The sequence below is a fragment of the Malania oleifera genome, chromosome 1 (assembly GCF_029873635.1).
Source record: "Malania oleifera isolate guangnan ecotype guangnan chromosome 1, ASM2987363v1, whole genome shotgun sequence".
NCBI classification, from domain to species: Eukaryota; Viridiplantae; Streptophyta; class Magnoliopsida; order Santalales; family Ximeniaceae; genus Malania; species Malania oleifera.
In genome coordinates, this window is record NC_080417.1 from 48038709 (window position 1) to 48053790 (window position 15082).

At 42.0% G+C, this 15082-nt stretch overlaps 1 protein-coding gene across 1 annotated transcript; it reads right to left on the minus strand.

Moving 5' to 3' along the window:
• Positions 1 to 6418: 6418 nt before the first annotated feature.
• Positions 6419 to 6919, minus strand: LOC131161137 (secreted RxLR effector protein 161-like). Its single transcript, XM_058116898.1, has one exon. It carries the CDS (start codon positions 6917 to 6919, stop codon positions 6419 to 6421), a length of 501 nt encoding a protein of 166 aa, XP_057972881.1.
• Between the last annotated feature and the right edge of the window lie 8163 nt (positions 6920 to 15082).

Sequence of the window (15082 nt, forward strand, 5' to 3'; positions counted from 1 at the left end):
AGAAGATCATGAATTACCTAAAGTTTGGAAGTTTGTAAAAAATCATCCAACTGATCTCATCATAGGTAGTCCCTCTCAAGGAGTCAGCACCCGATCTCACCTTAGAAGTGGATGTAATCAAAGCAACCTAAAAACTTTGAAGAAGCTGAAAATGATGAAAATTGGATAAATGCCATGCAAGAAGAATTAGATCAATTTGAAAGAAACAAAGTATGGAACTTAGTCCCTAAGCCCAAAAATACTACAATAATTGGCACTAAATGGGTATTTAGGAATAAGAAAGATGAAGATAGAAACATTGTTAAAAATAAAGTTAGACTAGTAGCCCAAGGATATAACCAACAAGAGGGTATTGACTACGATGAAACTTATGCCCTTGTAGCTAGAGTAGAAGCCATTAGAATGCTCCTTGCCTTTGCTTGTTACAAAAACTTCAAATTATTTCAAATGGATGTTAAAAGCGCCTTTTTGAATGGATACATAAATGAAGTATTTTTCAAGCAACCTCCTGGTTTTGAGAGCCACACTCATCCCGATCACGTATATAAACTCTCAAAAGCCCTTTACGGACTTAAGCAAGCACCAAGAGCTTGGTATGAGGGCTTAAGCAAATTTCTTCTAGAAAATGGGTTCACAAGAGGAAAATTCGATACCACCCTTTTCTTAAAACATAAAGAAAATGATATGCTAGTTATACAAATTTATGTGGATAATATTATCTTCGGGGCCACAAATGAGACCTTGTGTCAAGATTTTGCTCAAACTATGCAGGAAACATTTGAGATGAGCATGATGGGTGAGCTAACCTTTTTCCTAGGATTACAAATCAAACAAATGAAATATGGAATCTTCATAAATCAGGCCAAATACGTTAGGGACATGTTAAAGAAATTCAACCTTGAAATGGGAAAATCTAAGGCAACTTCTATGAGCATCACAACAAAGCTTGACGTTGATGAAAAAGGGAAAAACATTGACCAAAAACTCTACCGTGGCATGATAAGTAGCTTATTGTATCTCACTTCCAACAGGCCTGATATAATGTTCAGCGTTTGTCTATGCGGTAGATTTCAAGCTTGTCCTAAAAAATCTCATCTTCATGCGGTCAAATGAATTAGATACTTAGCAGACACTCATGACTTGGGACTCTTCTATCCTAAAAATGCTCCTTTTAACCTCACATGTTACTCTGATGCTGACTACGGTTATTGTAAAACCGATAGAAAAAGTACTAGTGGAACATGTCATTTCCTTGGACACTCTCTTGTTTCCTGATTTTGCAAAAAACAAACCTCCGTAGCTCTTTCCACCACCGAGGCTGAGTATATCGTAGCCGGCAGCTATTGTGCTCAAGCATTATACATGAAACAACAACTTGAGGATTTCCGCATCTTAGTTAAATGTACTCCAATACATTGTGACAATACTAGTACCATTAACATATCAAAGAATCCGTGTCTCCATTTTAGAACCAAGCATATTGAAATCAGGCACCACTTCATTCGAGATCATGTCCAAAAAGGAGACGTTGAGTTGGTTTATGTTCCCACCGAAAACCAACTTGCCGACATTCTTACTAAGCCTCTCAATGAAGAAAGATTCCACAAAATTCGACATGCCCTAGGAATGTGCACTCCTTCAGACATACTATAGGATCCTCATGTCAACTCCTACCCCCGGTCTTATTCCCCATACTCTTACACTTAGTTTTTTCCTTTTCCTTCCTCCAGTTCTCGTCAACGAACACAGGGTATTCGTCGTCGAGAAGTCTGCATAATTCGTCGACGAACACAGGGTATTCGTCACCGAAAAGTTTGTATAATTCGTCGACGAACACAGGGGTCTCGTCGTTGAATTTGTCATAATTTCGTCGACAAACACAGGGCATCGTCGTCGAAAACTATCGTGCTACTTATTTCTTCCCAGTTAAACAGCACCTCTCCTTTCTCTTGGCTTTGTGTCCATCCTCCACCCACCTTGCGTCACCTCCTACCTCTCTCGCCACCACACACGACGATCTCCTCCACATCCCTTCAGCCTCCACGCTACCATCTTCGCCTCTCTCCCTCCTCACTCGGCTGTCCCATTTCCTCAAGCTCTCTCCGTTCCTCAATGGCTCTTCGTCCTAAACGCCGCAATCTTCAAACCGAAGCCGGCGAAGGCTCATCTCGCCCTGCCTCCGGTCCTCCTACGCCTGCTCCAGCCAACCCCGACCCCCGCTTCATCTCCCCTGAAGCCGCCTACCGGTATCAAAACGACATTCTCAAGCGGCATATTGTCTATGGCAAAATCGTACCCTCTGATTTCCTCTAGCTTCATTTCCCCACCCTTCTCACCAAGATTCAAGCCCTCGGGTGGGATGCCCTCTTCAATCTTGATGAGCTCATTTATGAAGACCTTGTTCGCGAGTTCTACGCAAATTTCGTTCCCTCACATTGCGGCATGGCCGCTTACTCCACTGTTTGAGGCACCGTTATTCGGATTTCCGATGATACGTTCTCCGCAGTACTCCGTTGCACCTCTTATCCCCTTCGCGGCCTCCCCAAGTTATCTTGGCCGACACGATTCGACTGGTTCGACTCATACACCGCCCTCAAGCAAATTATCGGTAATCCTCGCATTCTCGCGATGGCTAGCCCAAAATCCAAAGACCTCACTGTAGAATTTCGGGTCCTCCACCATATCATAACGTACAACTTGTGCCCTCGCACTGGTGGCAGGGATTGGGTCTCCCTTGGAGACATATTCTGCATGTATTGCCTATGGATTGGCCGTGGTATATATCTTCCCTCTATTATTATTTAGAACATGGAAGAAGACCTCAAAAGGCAACGCGGTTGTCTCTCGTATGGTCGTCTTCTCACGACCTTCTTTGATCACTACGACCTCATTCGCGCCGGTCTGCCTTGCATTCGTCCCGCGCCAGAAGATGTTTACACTGAGGTGACTCTACGTCGCATGCACTTTGAAAAGGATGAAGCAACCAACACGTGGGTCAAAGCTCACAAGCAGGGCAATATTCCCGTCGATGAGGTTGAGGCTGCTCTGGAAGCCGGAGAAGAAGAAGAAGGCGAGCATGAGGACACCGTGTATGGCCACATACTGGAGCGCCTGGATGAGCTTCAGAACACCATGACACAATTAGAACTTCGACACCGCTATCGTTTTGACTCCTTAGATGCATCTCTTACTCGGCAAGAAAATGCTAACCGCGCTCGTTTTGACTCTCTCGATGCATCTTTTGCTGCACTCTTTGATCGATTGGGTCACCCACGCGAGTAGCGCACTTTCTCCGCTGTCCCCCAATTTTGATTATGGAAAAGGGGGAGAAATAGATTTAGGTCTCTTTTCAGTTGTATTCGGATGTAGTTTGAATACATTTCTGCTTGAAAATATTAGCCTTAATCACTGTTTGTAAGCATGACACATATTTAGTAATGCAACATTAGCAAGCATTGCATCTTTTGAATATAAATGCTCTATCTGTGTACTTGAATGATTGATATACTGGACTGTTATGGTGTATGCAGGATTAAATGGAAAATATCCTACTTATAAACAACATGCTGCCAAAATTTAAATAAAATATTCTTTCATAAAATGCAAACATTAAGGGGGAGAATTTTATTTAAACTCTAAAACCATTCCATTTAGTAAGGGGGAGCATTTATCTTTCAAAGAGAACACTAATGGATTGCCATCATAAAAAAGGGGGAGAATGTTAGACCAAGTTAAGGGTCATTCATTTCTACTGTGTTTTGATGACAACAACCCATTAGCAGTTCTTAAGGCTACTAACGTTTCTCTCTAAGTCATGTTTTAGCTATACAGAACGGCATCTGAATCGACAAACAGTCAAAGCAACTCATGCCATGACCAAAAGCACAAGCCTCTCAGCGCATTCATGGACGATACACAATATACAAAGTCATCTGAAGGATGAGTCTGAGAATGAGAGAGAGACCATCTTGTAAATATCTTGTATATAGAGTAAAACTCAAAACTAAGAGCAAGAAATGGGCGTATCACACACACACAACAAAATGCAAGTAAAGTTATTTAAAAGTGTGAAAGAAAACCCCCAAACGGACAAGGACCTTCTTTGAACTTAAAGAACAAGTCTTAAGAAGAAGGAACTCGTCGACGAACACAGGGCTTCGTTGACGAGTGTAACACAAACTTCGTCGACAAACACAGGGTTCTCGTCGACGAAAAGATACTGAGAGGCATCTGAATTCAGAGCCATAACTCGTCAACGAACACAGAGCGTCGTCAACGAATGGCATAAGAACTCGTCGACGAACACAGGGTTCTCGTCGACGAAAATATACTGAGAGGTACTTGAATTTAGAACGAGCAACTCGTCAACGAACACAGGGCTTCGTCGACGAATTGACTGAAGAGCTCATCGTCGAATCTCCTTTATACTATTATTGTGATTTCCTGCATCTTTACACTGCAATTTCATGCACTTGCTCTTGGTAAGATTTCTGTGTTTGTAGAAAGTTAGCACATTTGTGAAGAAAGTCTATTCACCCCCCCTCTAGACGTTCAATCGGGCCAACAACAACCATTTTAGAATCTTTCCACTAAAGAGATATAAAAATTTTCAGAAATTTAAACACATCATGAAACATTATCACATATAAGTGTACATGCATTAATTACAACATCTTGTTCTATATAAACCCTATGTATCACTTTATATAATTTTTTTGAATCTTTCTGCGAAAAAACTGTTAAGAAATATAGACATTTCAGCACAAAAATTCATGAAGGTATAGTTTTGTGGTTTATAAATGTCACCCTTGGCTTATAGTAGGCCACTTGCAATCTTGAAGAAACCATGCATAAGATTCTTATGTGTTCTATGTAGGCATATAATGAACAAGAAAATGAAAATATAAGGTCTACTAGCTGGAATTAATAATGAGAAAATGTAAATGCAATGCCTCTTAATGAGGATTTTTACACTCCTAAATAGGTATTAAAAATATATCCAGCAAATTTTTTCTTGATTCCTTTAAGAAAAATCAAGAAACTCTAGCTCGTGTAGAAGACGAATTCTTCAATCGAACTCAACGAATTGATAACGTGAAACAAGAACCACTGAAACTTGACACTCAAGAGAAAATACTCGGCGTTGATCAAAGATAGCGCCTTCTATCAAAAAAGAAATTTCTGAAGAAGAAGAAGACAAAGCAGATCCAGAAATCTGCAGTATTAACTTAAATTTATCAAACACTCTGAGGCAAGATCTGAAGTTGCTTCAGATGAAGATATCAGAGAGAAGCTAATAGCTGGAATATGCTCACTGCAGATTTCATTTACAATACTCAAGAATTTATACAAGTAAAGAAGGAATCAAGTTTGTTACAAAGCTAAGAGGGAATAACAAACAGAAGCCTACAATTACAGAGAGAGAGAAAAGATGCGTGCAATTACAAGACATTTGTTATGGTGCTCCATAGGGATCAGTTGCGGTTATGCTAATACGCCCCCTTGAGTCCAATGGTGTGTCAATAACATTGAGACTCGGTTGAAAACAAAGATATTTTTCAGAGACTAGAGGTTTGGTGAAGATATCTACAATTTGGTTTTGTGAGCTGAGAAAAGAAACTAATAATTATTTTGTTGCCACTTGGTCACGGACAAAATAAAAATTGATTTGTGGAATAACAAAACAAAGGATGACACAATCTTGCAATTGAGATGTGTGTAGTGCTCCGGTGGAGGGGGAGGGGGGGTCTTATTTATAGCTTCTTGTTCATGGAAGAAGCACATGGGTGGCTCACCTACCATGGTAGGTGGTGGTAGCTCACCTATCATGGCCGACTTTGACATTAGTGGCCGTTTTTTACATTAGCGGCTGACTTTGACATTAGTAGCCATTTTTGACATTAATGGCCGACTTTGACATTAGTGGTCGTCTTTGACATTAGTGGTTGTCTTTGACATTAGTGGCTATCTTTGACATACCGTGTCAACCGTTCACACTGGATAGGCCATATCGTCTAGGGGGGTGTTGCCCCTAAACCCCCGTGTCTCGGAGGGGAACATCTTCTGTCTTCGTAGTACCATTGCGGTCTACCGCTTCGACCTCATTTGAACGATACGTGAGGTGAGTGTGCCAATTAACTTTTGGGAGGTGGGCATTACACATATATACACCAACACCCCCCTCAATGTCCACCTACACTCTTGAACCAATACCAAGAGCATCCTGATGCTTCTGGAAGTTGGAACTACCCAATGCTTTGGTGAAGATATCTGTATGATTATCTTCTGTGGGGCAATACTCCATCTTAACAACCTCATCCTAAATATGAGTTCTCGTATGTAGTGATATTGAATCTCAATGTGCTTGGTTCTTGCATGGAACATCGACCTCTTAGTGATAGCTATGCAACTTTGATTGTCACAGTGAATCAGAGATATCAGTAAGAAGTCTTCTTATCCAAACAGATTCACATAAGGTGAGACATGTTGACTTGTACTCGGCTTCTGTGGATGATAGTGACACTGTTGGCTGCTTCTTGCTTGTCCATGAGATAATTCCATTCCCAAAGAGAAAACAATATCCAGAAGCTGACTTTCTGGAATCAATATATCCTGCCCAATCGGAGTCACAATATCCAATTAGGGAGTTCCGTAATGTATAAGAGACGCCAAAATGAGGAGTCCCTTTTATATACTTGAGGACCCTTATTCCAGCCTTCCAATGAATTTCTCGTGGCTTATTTGTAAATTTACTCAAGATACCAACTGCAAAACTGATATTGGGCCTTGTGTTGCACAGGTACACCAAACTCCCAATTAGGCTTCTGTACCTCTTTGTATCAACAAGTAGAGAGCGATCTTTAATGGAGAGCTTAATGTTTACATCCATTGGAGTAACCACTAGAGTCCATTCTACCATCCTAAATGCCTTCAATAACTCTTGAGCATATCGTTACTGAGAAATAAAGATTTCTTTTGGATGTTGCCAGCCACACTTCAATGCCTAAGAAGAAGTGGAGTAGCCCCAAGTCTGTCATCTCAAATTCTGAGCATAGGCCTTCATGGATGTTGTTGATCTTCTCCTCGTGGTCACCTGTAAGCACAAGATTATCTACATATAGTACAATTATTACATACATCCCATTCTCCTTCAATACATATAAATTTGCATTAGAGTTACTTTTACAAAATCCATAATTGGTGAAGAAAGAATCAATCCTCTAGTACCATTGGGGGTTTGTTTCAGCCCACACAAGGCTTTCTTCAACCTGCACACTTTGTTGTCTGAATTTAGCAATTCAAATCCAGGTGGTTGTATCACATAAACCTCCCCTTTAAGATGACCATTGAGGAAGACAGACTTCACGTCCATTTGAAATAACACCTAGCTTCTGTGTGCTGTGGTAGCCAAAACTAGACGGATTGTTTCCATGCGAGTTGTTGGTGCAAAGGTTTCCGTAACATCAAAACCTTCCACCTGAGAAAATCCTTGTGCAACATAGTGTGCTTTGTACTTCTTTAAAGTACCATCAGCTTTATATTTTACCTTCCATATCCACTTCGTACCGATTACCTTCCTATGAGGGGGACGATCCACAATCTCCCAAGTATCATTTTTCATGATACTTTTATATTCAGCTTCCATAGTCGTTCTCTACTTCGGATCAGCCAGCGCTTCATCTAGGCTACTTGGTTCCTTAATTGTATTGATTATATCAACCATTAAGGCCATATTTACCAAGTGTTCTGTTGGTCAATGTTGTTCCTCTATTCTCTTTGACCTTCGAGGTCCATCAAGTTGTGAACTTTGATTCATAGGTTCTGGATTGCCTTTGTTAAAGAGCTGTTGTACCCACTTGGGGTGTGGCTTCTGAACAGGTGCTATTGGTACAACAGGCTGGTTTTGAATTTATTCACCATTCACCTCAATCTGCTGCTCTTAGTGAGGCACATGGTGGTTTACTTTATTGGTTGATGATAAAATGGGTCGATCTCCATCTCCCACTGAGTGTGGTCCTTCATCAAATACCACATCTTGGCTTGTGACGATCTTCTTTGCCTATACATCATACAAACGATATGCCTTTGATTCTGTACTGTATCCCAAGAAGATGCACTTGCGACTCTTGTTAGCTAACTTCCTTCGACTATCATCTGGAACATGCACAAAACATCTACAACCAAATGTTCTAAGATAAGAAATGGAGGGTTTCTTACCAGAGTAAGCCTCGTGAGGTGTTTTGTTCCCCAAAGATTTAGTGAAGCATCAGTTGAGGATATACACAACTGTATTAACAACTTCTGCCCAAAACGATTTTGGAAGGTCTTGTGCCTTCATCATTGCTCTGGCCATCTCCATCACAGTGCGATTTCGCTGTTCCACAACGCCATTCTTTTGTGGAGTTTTTGGTCCGATAATTGGCTCTTGATGCCAAATGCACTGCAATAATTGTTGAACTCTCCTAATGTGAACTCGCCTCCTCGATCTTTTCGAAGTTTCTTTAATTGCAAACCTGTCTCATTTCCAACAAGTTTATGCCACATTTTAAATTTTACAAAAGCCTCAGCCTTATCATGAAGAAAGTACACCCACATCTTTCTACTATAATTGTCAACTAACAACATAAAATAGAAAGATCCTCCTAGTGCAAGAGTAGTCATTTTACCATAGAGATCTGTATGCACCAGCTCTAGAGGAAGCTTTGATTTGTTGTTGCTTTCTTGTGGAAATGACATACAATATTGCTTGCCCAGCATGCAAGCTTCACAAGCCTTAGCAGTATCAACTACTACAGGTAGATCAATCACCTTTTCCTTTCTTTGCATCTCCTTCAAAACTATATAGGAGATGTGTCCAAACCTTTCATGCCAAAGTCTGCTTGTTGTATCTCTAGTTGTTGCGGCAAGTGCCACAAACTCATACAGATTATTCCTTTGAATACTTTCACCCACAATGCTACCATTGCTATCAATGATCTCAGCTTTTGTTTTCATAAATCGTACTTCATAGTCACAGTCAATGATAGCAAATACATATAAAAGATTCTTCTTAATTGAGGAACATAAAGGACATCTGAAAGAGTTTTACCTTGGCCATTCGTGGTTTTTAAGGAAATGGATCCAGTGCCCTTTACTGAACACTTTGCATTATTTCTGACAATCACATTCATAGGTTCATGTAGAGGCCTAAGGGAATCATACCAATCCTTTTTGCTGGTCATGTGTTGGGAAGCTCCACTGTAAAGTACCCATGAGCAATCTCCTAGTACTATTTGAGCAGTTGAGCACATTTCTTTTGCAACCATGAAAAGATCTAATTCTGGTTCAGCACAATTTGCTACCTGTCTGACATTCCACGTAGGCTTCAACGTGCTATTCTTTTCATCGTGGATACGTTTTCTGCAATCCTTGGTTACATGCCCCTTTTTGTTGCAATAGTAGCACGTACCAGAAAATCTCTTCTTGTTCTTTCCCTTCTTCTTTTCAAAATTATTGTCCTTGCCTTTGATCTACATAGTGAAAGCATTACTGCTTTCATTTTCTCTGGTTCTCAGCCTTATCTCCTCCTCTAGGAGTAAAACACATAATTCCTTAAAGGTTAGTGCAGGCGTTCTAATCTGCATGTTAAGAGCAGTTACCATACTATCATATTTTGATGGTAGCACTCAATTACATCTTTGAGCTAACTCCTCATTGGTTTTTTCTATGCCTACTACCACCATCTGATCACAAAGATTTTTGATTCTAGTGATGAATACTTCTACCAAATCTTCGTCATGTAGCTTTTCTACAGCAAGTTGATTCTCCAAGTTTTGAATGCGTGTTTGGTTCCTTGTTTCATATTTATTCTTCAGACCATTCCTAGCATTTGTAGCCTTGGATATATACTAGATCAACGTAAGTACAGAATTGGATACACTTGTGACAATAGCACAAAGCGCATCTGCATTCCGCCTCTTCCATGCCTTGACGAGGGCACCATCTAGAGGGATGATAACCTTAGGATTGGTGGGATCAGGCATGCCAATTGGTTCTGGATCCATACCTTGAGTTGTATCAAGTAGTTTATATGAATCCACAATAGCACTCATCTTGAACTTCCACAAAGTGTAGTTCGTGCCGTCTAGCTTTCCTTTTGTGAATACTGGTGGACGTATCCGAAGTTTTGGTGGAGATATAGTAGAGGAAGATGAAGTTCTTGCCATTGTGTCACGGATCGACTATTTTCACACCGTTGTGAAGGGTCGTGTGGCGCTAGCTAAAGCACTCTTGCTTAACTAGCCAGCTTATCGTTTACCAACATTCATCCACGAAGCACTTTCATTAACATTCATTCAGATAGCAGCAGAAATAGTAATCAATTCATGAAAGCCATGGCAAGCAAGCAGTAAACATTGAAGCAAATGTAATTCATTAACAAATCTTCCGTTGACATGTTGTACTTAGCGAGGGAGGCAAGTAGGCTAAGCACGTTGACAATTGCTAGTGAGTTTTACGATAACTGATGAACACTCACCCTCCCCTAAAGAGGTTTTTATGTAATTATCATCCAGGCACTAGGAAACATCAAAGTGACTGAGGAGTCATATTGCCTTATTTGGCTTACAAAGACTCTAATAGCAGAAAATAACCCTACACTAGTATTTACATGATGGAAACCCATCCTAAGCACACGAGATAAGCGGTCACAGGCAAGCATAATACCCTAAACAAGCTTAGCTTGTGACATTCTCCCCCACTTATGCGGTCGACGTCGTGGTAGACTTTTGGCGATAGGTACACTTCAACTTTGTCCACGAATTGCTTCAAATCTTCCGCAAAAATCCAGCTGATTTCTTTGTCATCAAGGCACTTCCACCTCACTAGGAACTTCTGCCGCTTCTTCCTTGAGGATATGAACTTTCTATCTACAAGGATCTCTTCAACTTCATGTCTGTCAAGTTGCACTGTCTTCAACTCTGCACTATTTGACTAACTTCTACTCAGGTCGTTGGTGTTGGCGTTGAATGGCTTGAGGCAGCTGACATGAAACTGCGGTCTTCTCTCCTGATTTGCCCACTTCTTCATCTTCTTAGAAGCTTTCTCCAGATAGGCTTGGGCAAACTCTACATTCAGTCTCCATTCTCTGGTGAAGATGCACACCTTGGGACTCTTTCGTCTGTACGGCTCGCCCACTGGGTGAGGTAACAGTGACAGCTGGCCTGTAACAAGCTCAATAGGGCTCTTGTTGGTTGTTGAGCGCCTTTGTGAAAGTACCATACTTCTTCCGCTCCCCCTTGTCTTGTTGGCAAGTGAGACAAGTTTTGGTATAATCAACCACATCATCCCACGTGTGCGGCCAATAATACCTTCCCAGTAGTCCTGTCATTGGAGTCATTCTCTGCAAATACCCCTCAACGAACTTCCTGCAGTATTTAGTAAGGCCAAGAAAGGAACGCAACTCCTTCACTGTCATGGGGATCTTCCGTTCTTGAATCATCCTTACCTTCTCCATACCCCTCCAGATACGACCTTGTTCAACCACTTGACCAAGGAATTTGTTGCTTCGCCGAGTGAAAGAGAAATTCTCCTTCTTCACATCCAGATTGTTTCCCCTCAGCCTGTCGAACACCTTCTGTAGATGCTCTTCATGTTTCCTCTGAAACAACACTAATGCTCCCAATGGTGTGTTGGAAGGGCGAACACATCCCACTTCCAATTCATCAAGTTGTTTCCCCAACTCTACTATCTCTCGAGGCGCAATCCGACATGGCCCTTTAGCAGGTGGTTTCACTTCTGATAACAACTCAATCTCATGCTCCACAATCTGTCGTGAAGGCAAATTGTGAGGCAGCTTATCCGGCAGCACCTCCTTGTACTCATCCAACACTGTTTGGATGGTCATAGGCTCCAGTTCTTGGCCTACTTCTTTGTCTACCACCATCGTGGCTAGACGTGTCTGCTCACCCTTACCCAATCCTTCATTGAGTTGTATGGCTGAAAGGGACTTCTCGTCCTCTCCTTTCGTTGCAACGACTTGCACCATGCACGAGTGATCTACCATTAGACACAGGGAACCAGCCGAAGGCATCAGCACTGCCCTCGTCCCCTTTAGGAACTCCATTCCTAGAATGATTGGAAAGTCATCCAAAGGCACCGTTGTGAAATTCGCATGACCTTCCCACTGTCCAAGCTTTATAGCCACTTGCTTGGCTACTCCCAGAGTAGGCTGGGCTATAGAGTTAACTGCTTTCATGCCTCCTGTATCCTTCTCTAAGGATAAGTTGAGTCTCCATGCTTCCAACTGCGAAACAAAATTATGAGTAGCCCCCGTATCCACCATAGCGCGAGTACTCTTCCCATTTATCCTCAAGTCCACAAACATTAACCCTTTTGCTCGTGTAACTTTTGATGTTTTTACTTGCTTTTCCAATGCGTTCACCAGCCGCACTGAACCCACCCTCGGGGCATCATCCTCTTCCCCATCATCTTCCACTGCCTGCTATGCAATGGAAGCCTGTAAAGCATTAAGTGATGCTTTGTGAAGGCACTTAAAAACTTTATAAGGTCCACTACACAAGTAGCACGAAATTTTACTTTTCCCCTTTCCATTGGGTGTGTTGAACCCTTGAGACGGCGAAGCTTCCTTTGAGGTTGATGATTTAGAGTCGGCTCCCCCACTCTTGGGTTTGTCATTCTTGAAAGACTTTCCACTGTTTCCTTCTCTGCCAAACCGTTTGGACGAAGCGGTATCATCAGCAGCGTAGTCAATCAAGCGTTCTGCAGCCGCTTGTGCAGTTGACAAGTCTTGAACCCTTTGCCTATGAAGTTCAGTTTTTGCCCACGGTTTCATCCCCCCAAGAAAATAGAACAACTTGTCCTTCTCCAACATATCCCGAATATCCAACATTAAAGCAGAAAATTGTTTCACATATTCGCTGATTGACCCCGTATGCTTGAAATCTCTCAGTTTTCTCCTTGCATTATACTCAACATTCTTAGGAAATAATTGGGCCTTGAGCTCTCTGTTCAAGTCTGCCCAACTATCAATTACACAGCTTCCATTTTCAATTTCTCTGTACTTGGTACGCCACCACAGTTTGGCATCACCAATCAAGTACATGGTCGTAGTATTCACCTTTGCCTGTTCTGAGGCCATCCTCATAATGCGAAAGTACTGCTCCACATCAAACAAGAAGTTCTCTAACTCCTTGGCATCTCGGGCACCCTCGTACGTCCTGGGTTCTGGCACCTTGGTCTTGCTAACTCCCGGAGTGTTGGAGTTCCCCATAGCAAGAACCATCAGATTCACCTTTGCATCCAGATCAGCCATCCGCGACTGCAAAGTTTTAACTGTGTGGCGAAAGTCCTCTGACATGTCGCCTATCAAACCTGTTTGATGTTTTTGTGATCCCATCACCTCATCAACAAGTTCTCTCATCTGTGCCACCTCCGCGGCCATAGTGTTGGTTGTTGTCTCAACCTATGCTTCCAGCACGCTGATCCTCTCAGCAGTGTTTGGCGCCATGGTTACTTACCAAAGCTTCCCAAATCCAACAACGAAGGCAATCGAATTCACATAGCAACTCAACCTTGGGCTCTCACCAAGTGTCAGCAACTTGGCTCTGATACCAAATGTCATGGATCGACTATTTTCACACCGTTGTGAAGGGCCGTGCGGCGCTAGTTAAAGCACTCTTGCTTAACTAGTCAGCCTATCGTTTACCAACATGCATCCACGAAACACTTTCATTAACATTCATTGAGATAGCAGCGGAAATAGTAATCAATTCATGAAAGTCGTGGCAAGGAAGCAGTAAACATTGAAGCAAACGTAATTCATTAACAAATCCTCCGTTGACATGTTGTACTTAGCGAGGGAGGCAAGTAGGCTAAGCACGTTGACAATTGCTAGTGAGTTTTACAATGACTGATGAACACTCACCCTCCCCTAAAGAGGTTTTTATGTAATTATTATCCTGACACTAGGAAATATCAAAGTGACCGAGGAGTCATACTGCCTTATTTGGCTTACAAAGACTATACTAGCAGAAAATAACCCTACACTAATATTTACATGATGGAAACCCATCCTAAGCACACGAGGTAAGCGGTCACAGGCAAGCATAATGCCCTGAACAAGCTTAGCTCGTGACATTGCAATGTCTCAACAATTATAGTTGTCTTATTAGTAGCCTTCAACTCTATTACCATGTAGAATAACAACACAAAGATCTGTTTTGAAGAAACGATTGAAGAGATAACACAAAATTTTATTACAACAATCGGATTACAACGATCTGTCCAACCATGCACTCAGTAAATGAGTTTCAATGGCGAAAGGACAACAAATAGAAAAATAAAAGAGGACACAATCTTGCAGTCAAGATGTGTGTAATGCTTTGGTGGGGGGGTCTTATTTATAGCCTCTGGTTCGTGGAAAAAGCACATGGGTGGCTCACCTACCATGATAGGTGTTGGTAGCTCATCTACCATGGCCGACTTTGACATTAGTGGCTGTCTTTGACATTAGTGACCGACTTCGATATTAGTGGCCGCCTTTGACATTAGTGGCCGTCTTTGACATTAGTGGCCATTTTTGACATACCGTGCCCACTGTTCACACTGGATAAGGTCATACCGTCTTAGGGGGCGTTGCCCCCTATACCCTCCCACCGAGGACGCTACCCCCGAACCCTTGTGTCTCGGAGGGGAACATCTTCTGTCTTCATAGTACCATTGCGGTCTACCGCTTCGACCTCATCTGAACCATACGTCAAGTAAGTGTGCCAATTAACTCTTGGGAGGTGAGCATTGCACATATATACACCAGCACGATGTCCATGTATTTTCTCCGAGAGTGGTAAATTGGGTTGGCTATGAGGTAAGTTGCGCTAATGTTGTCACACCATAAGATTTGAGCACGTGAGAGAGAGATCCGCAGCTCACATAAGACAGTTTATAACCAGATTGTTTCAGCTGCAGCAGTTGCAATAGAGTTGTATTCAGCCTCTGTGCTTGAGTGAGCTACTATTTTCTGCTTTTTGAAACTCCATGAAATCAAATGGTTGCCAAGAAAAATGCAATATCCACCGGTTGATCG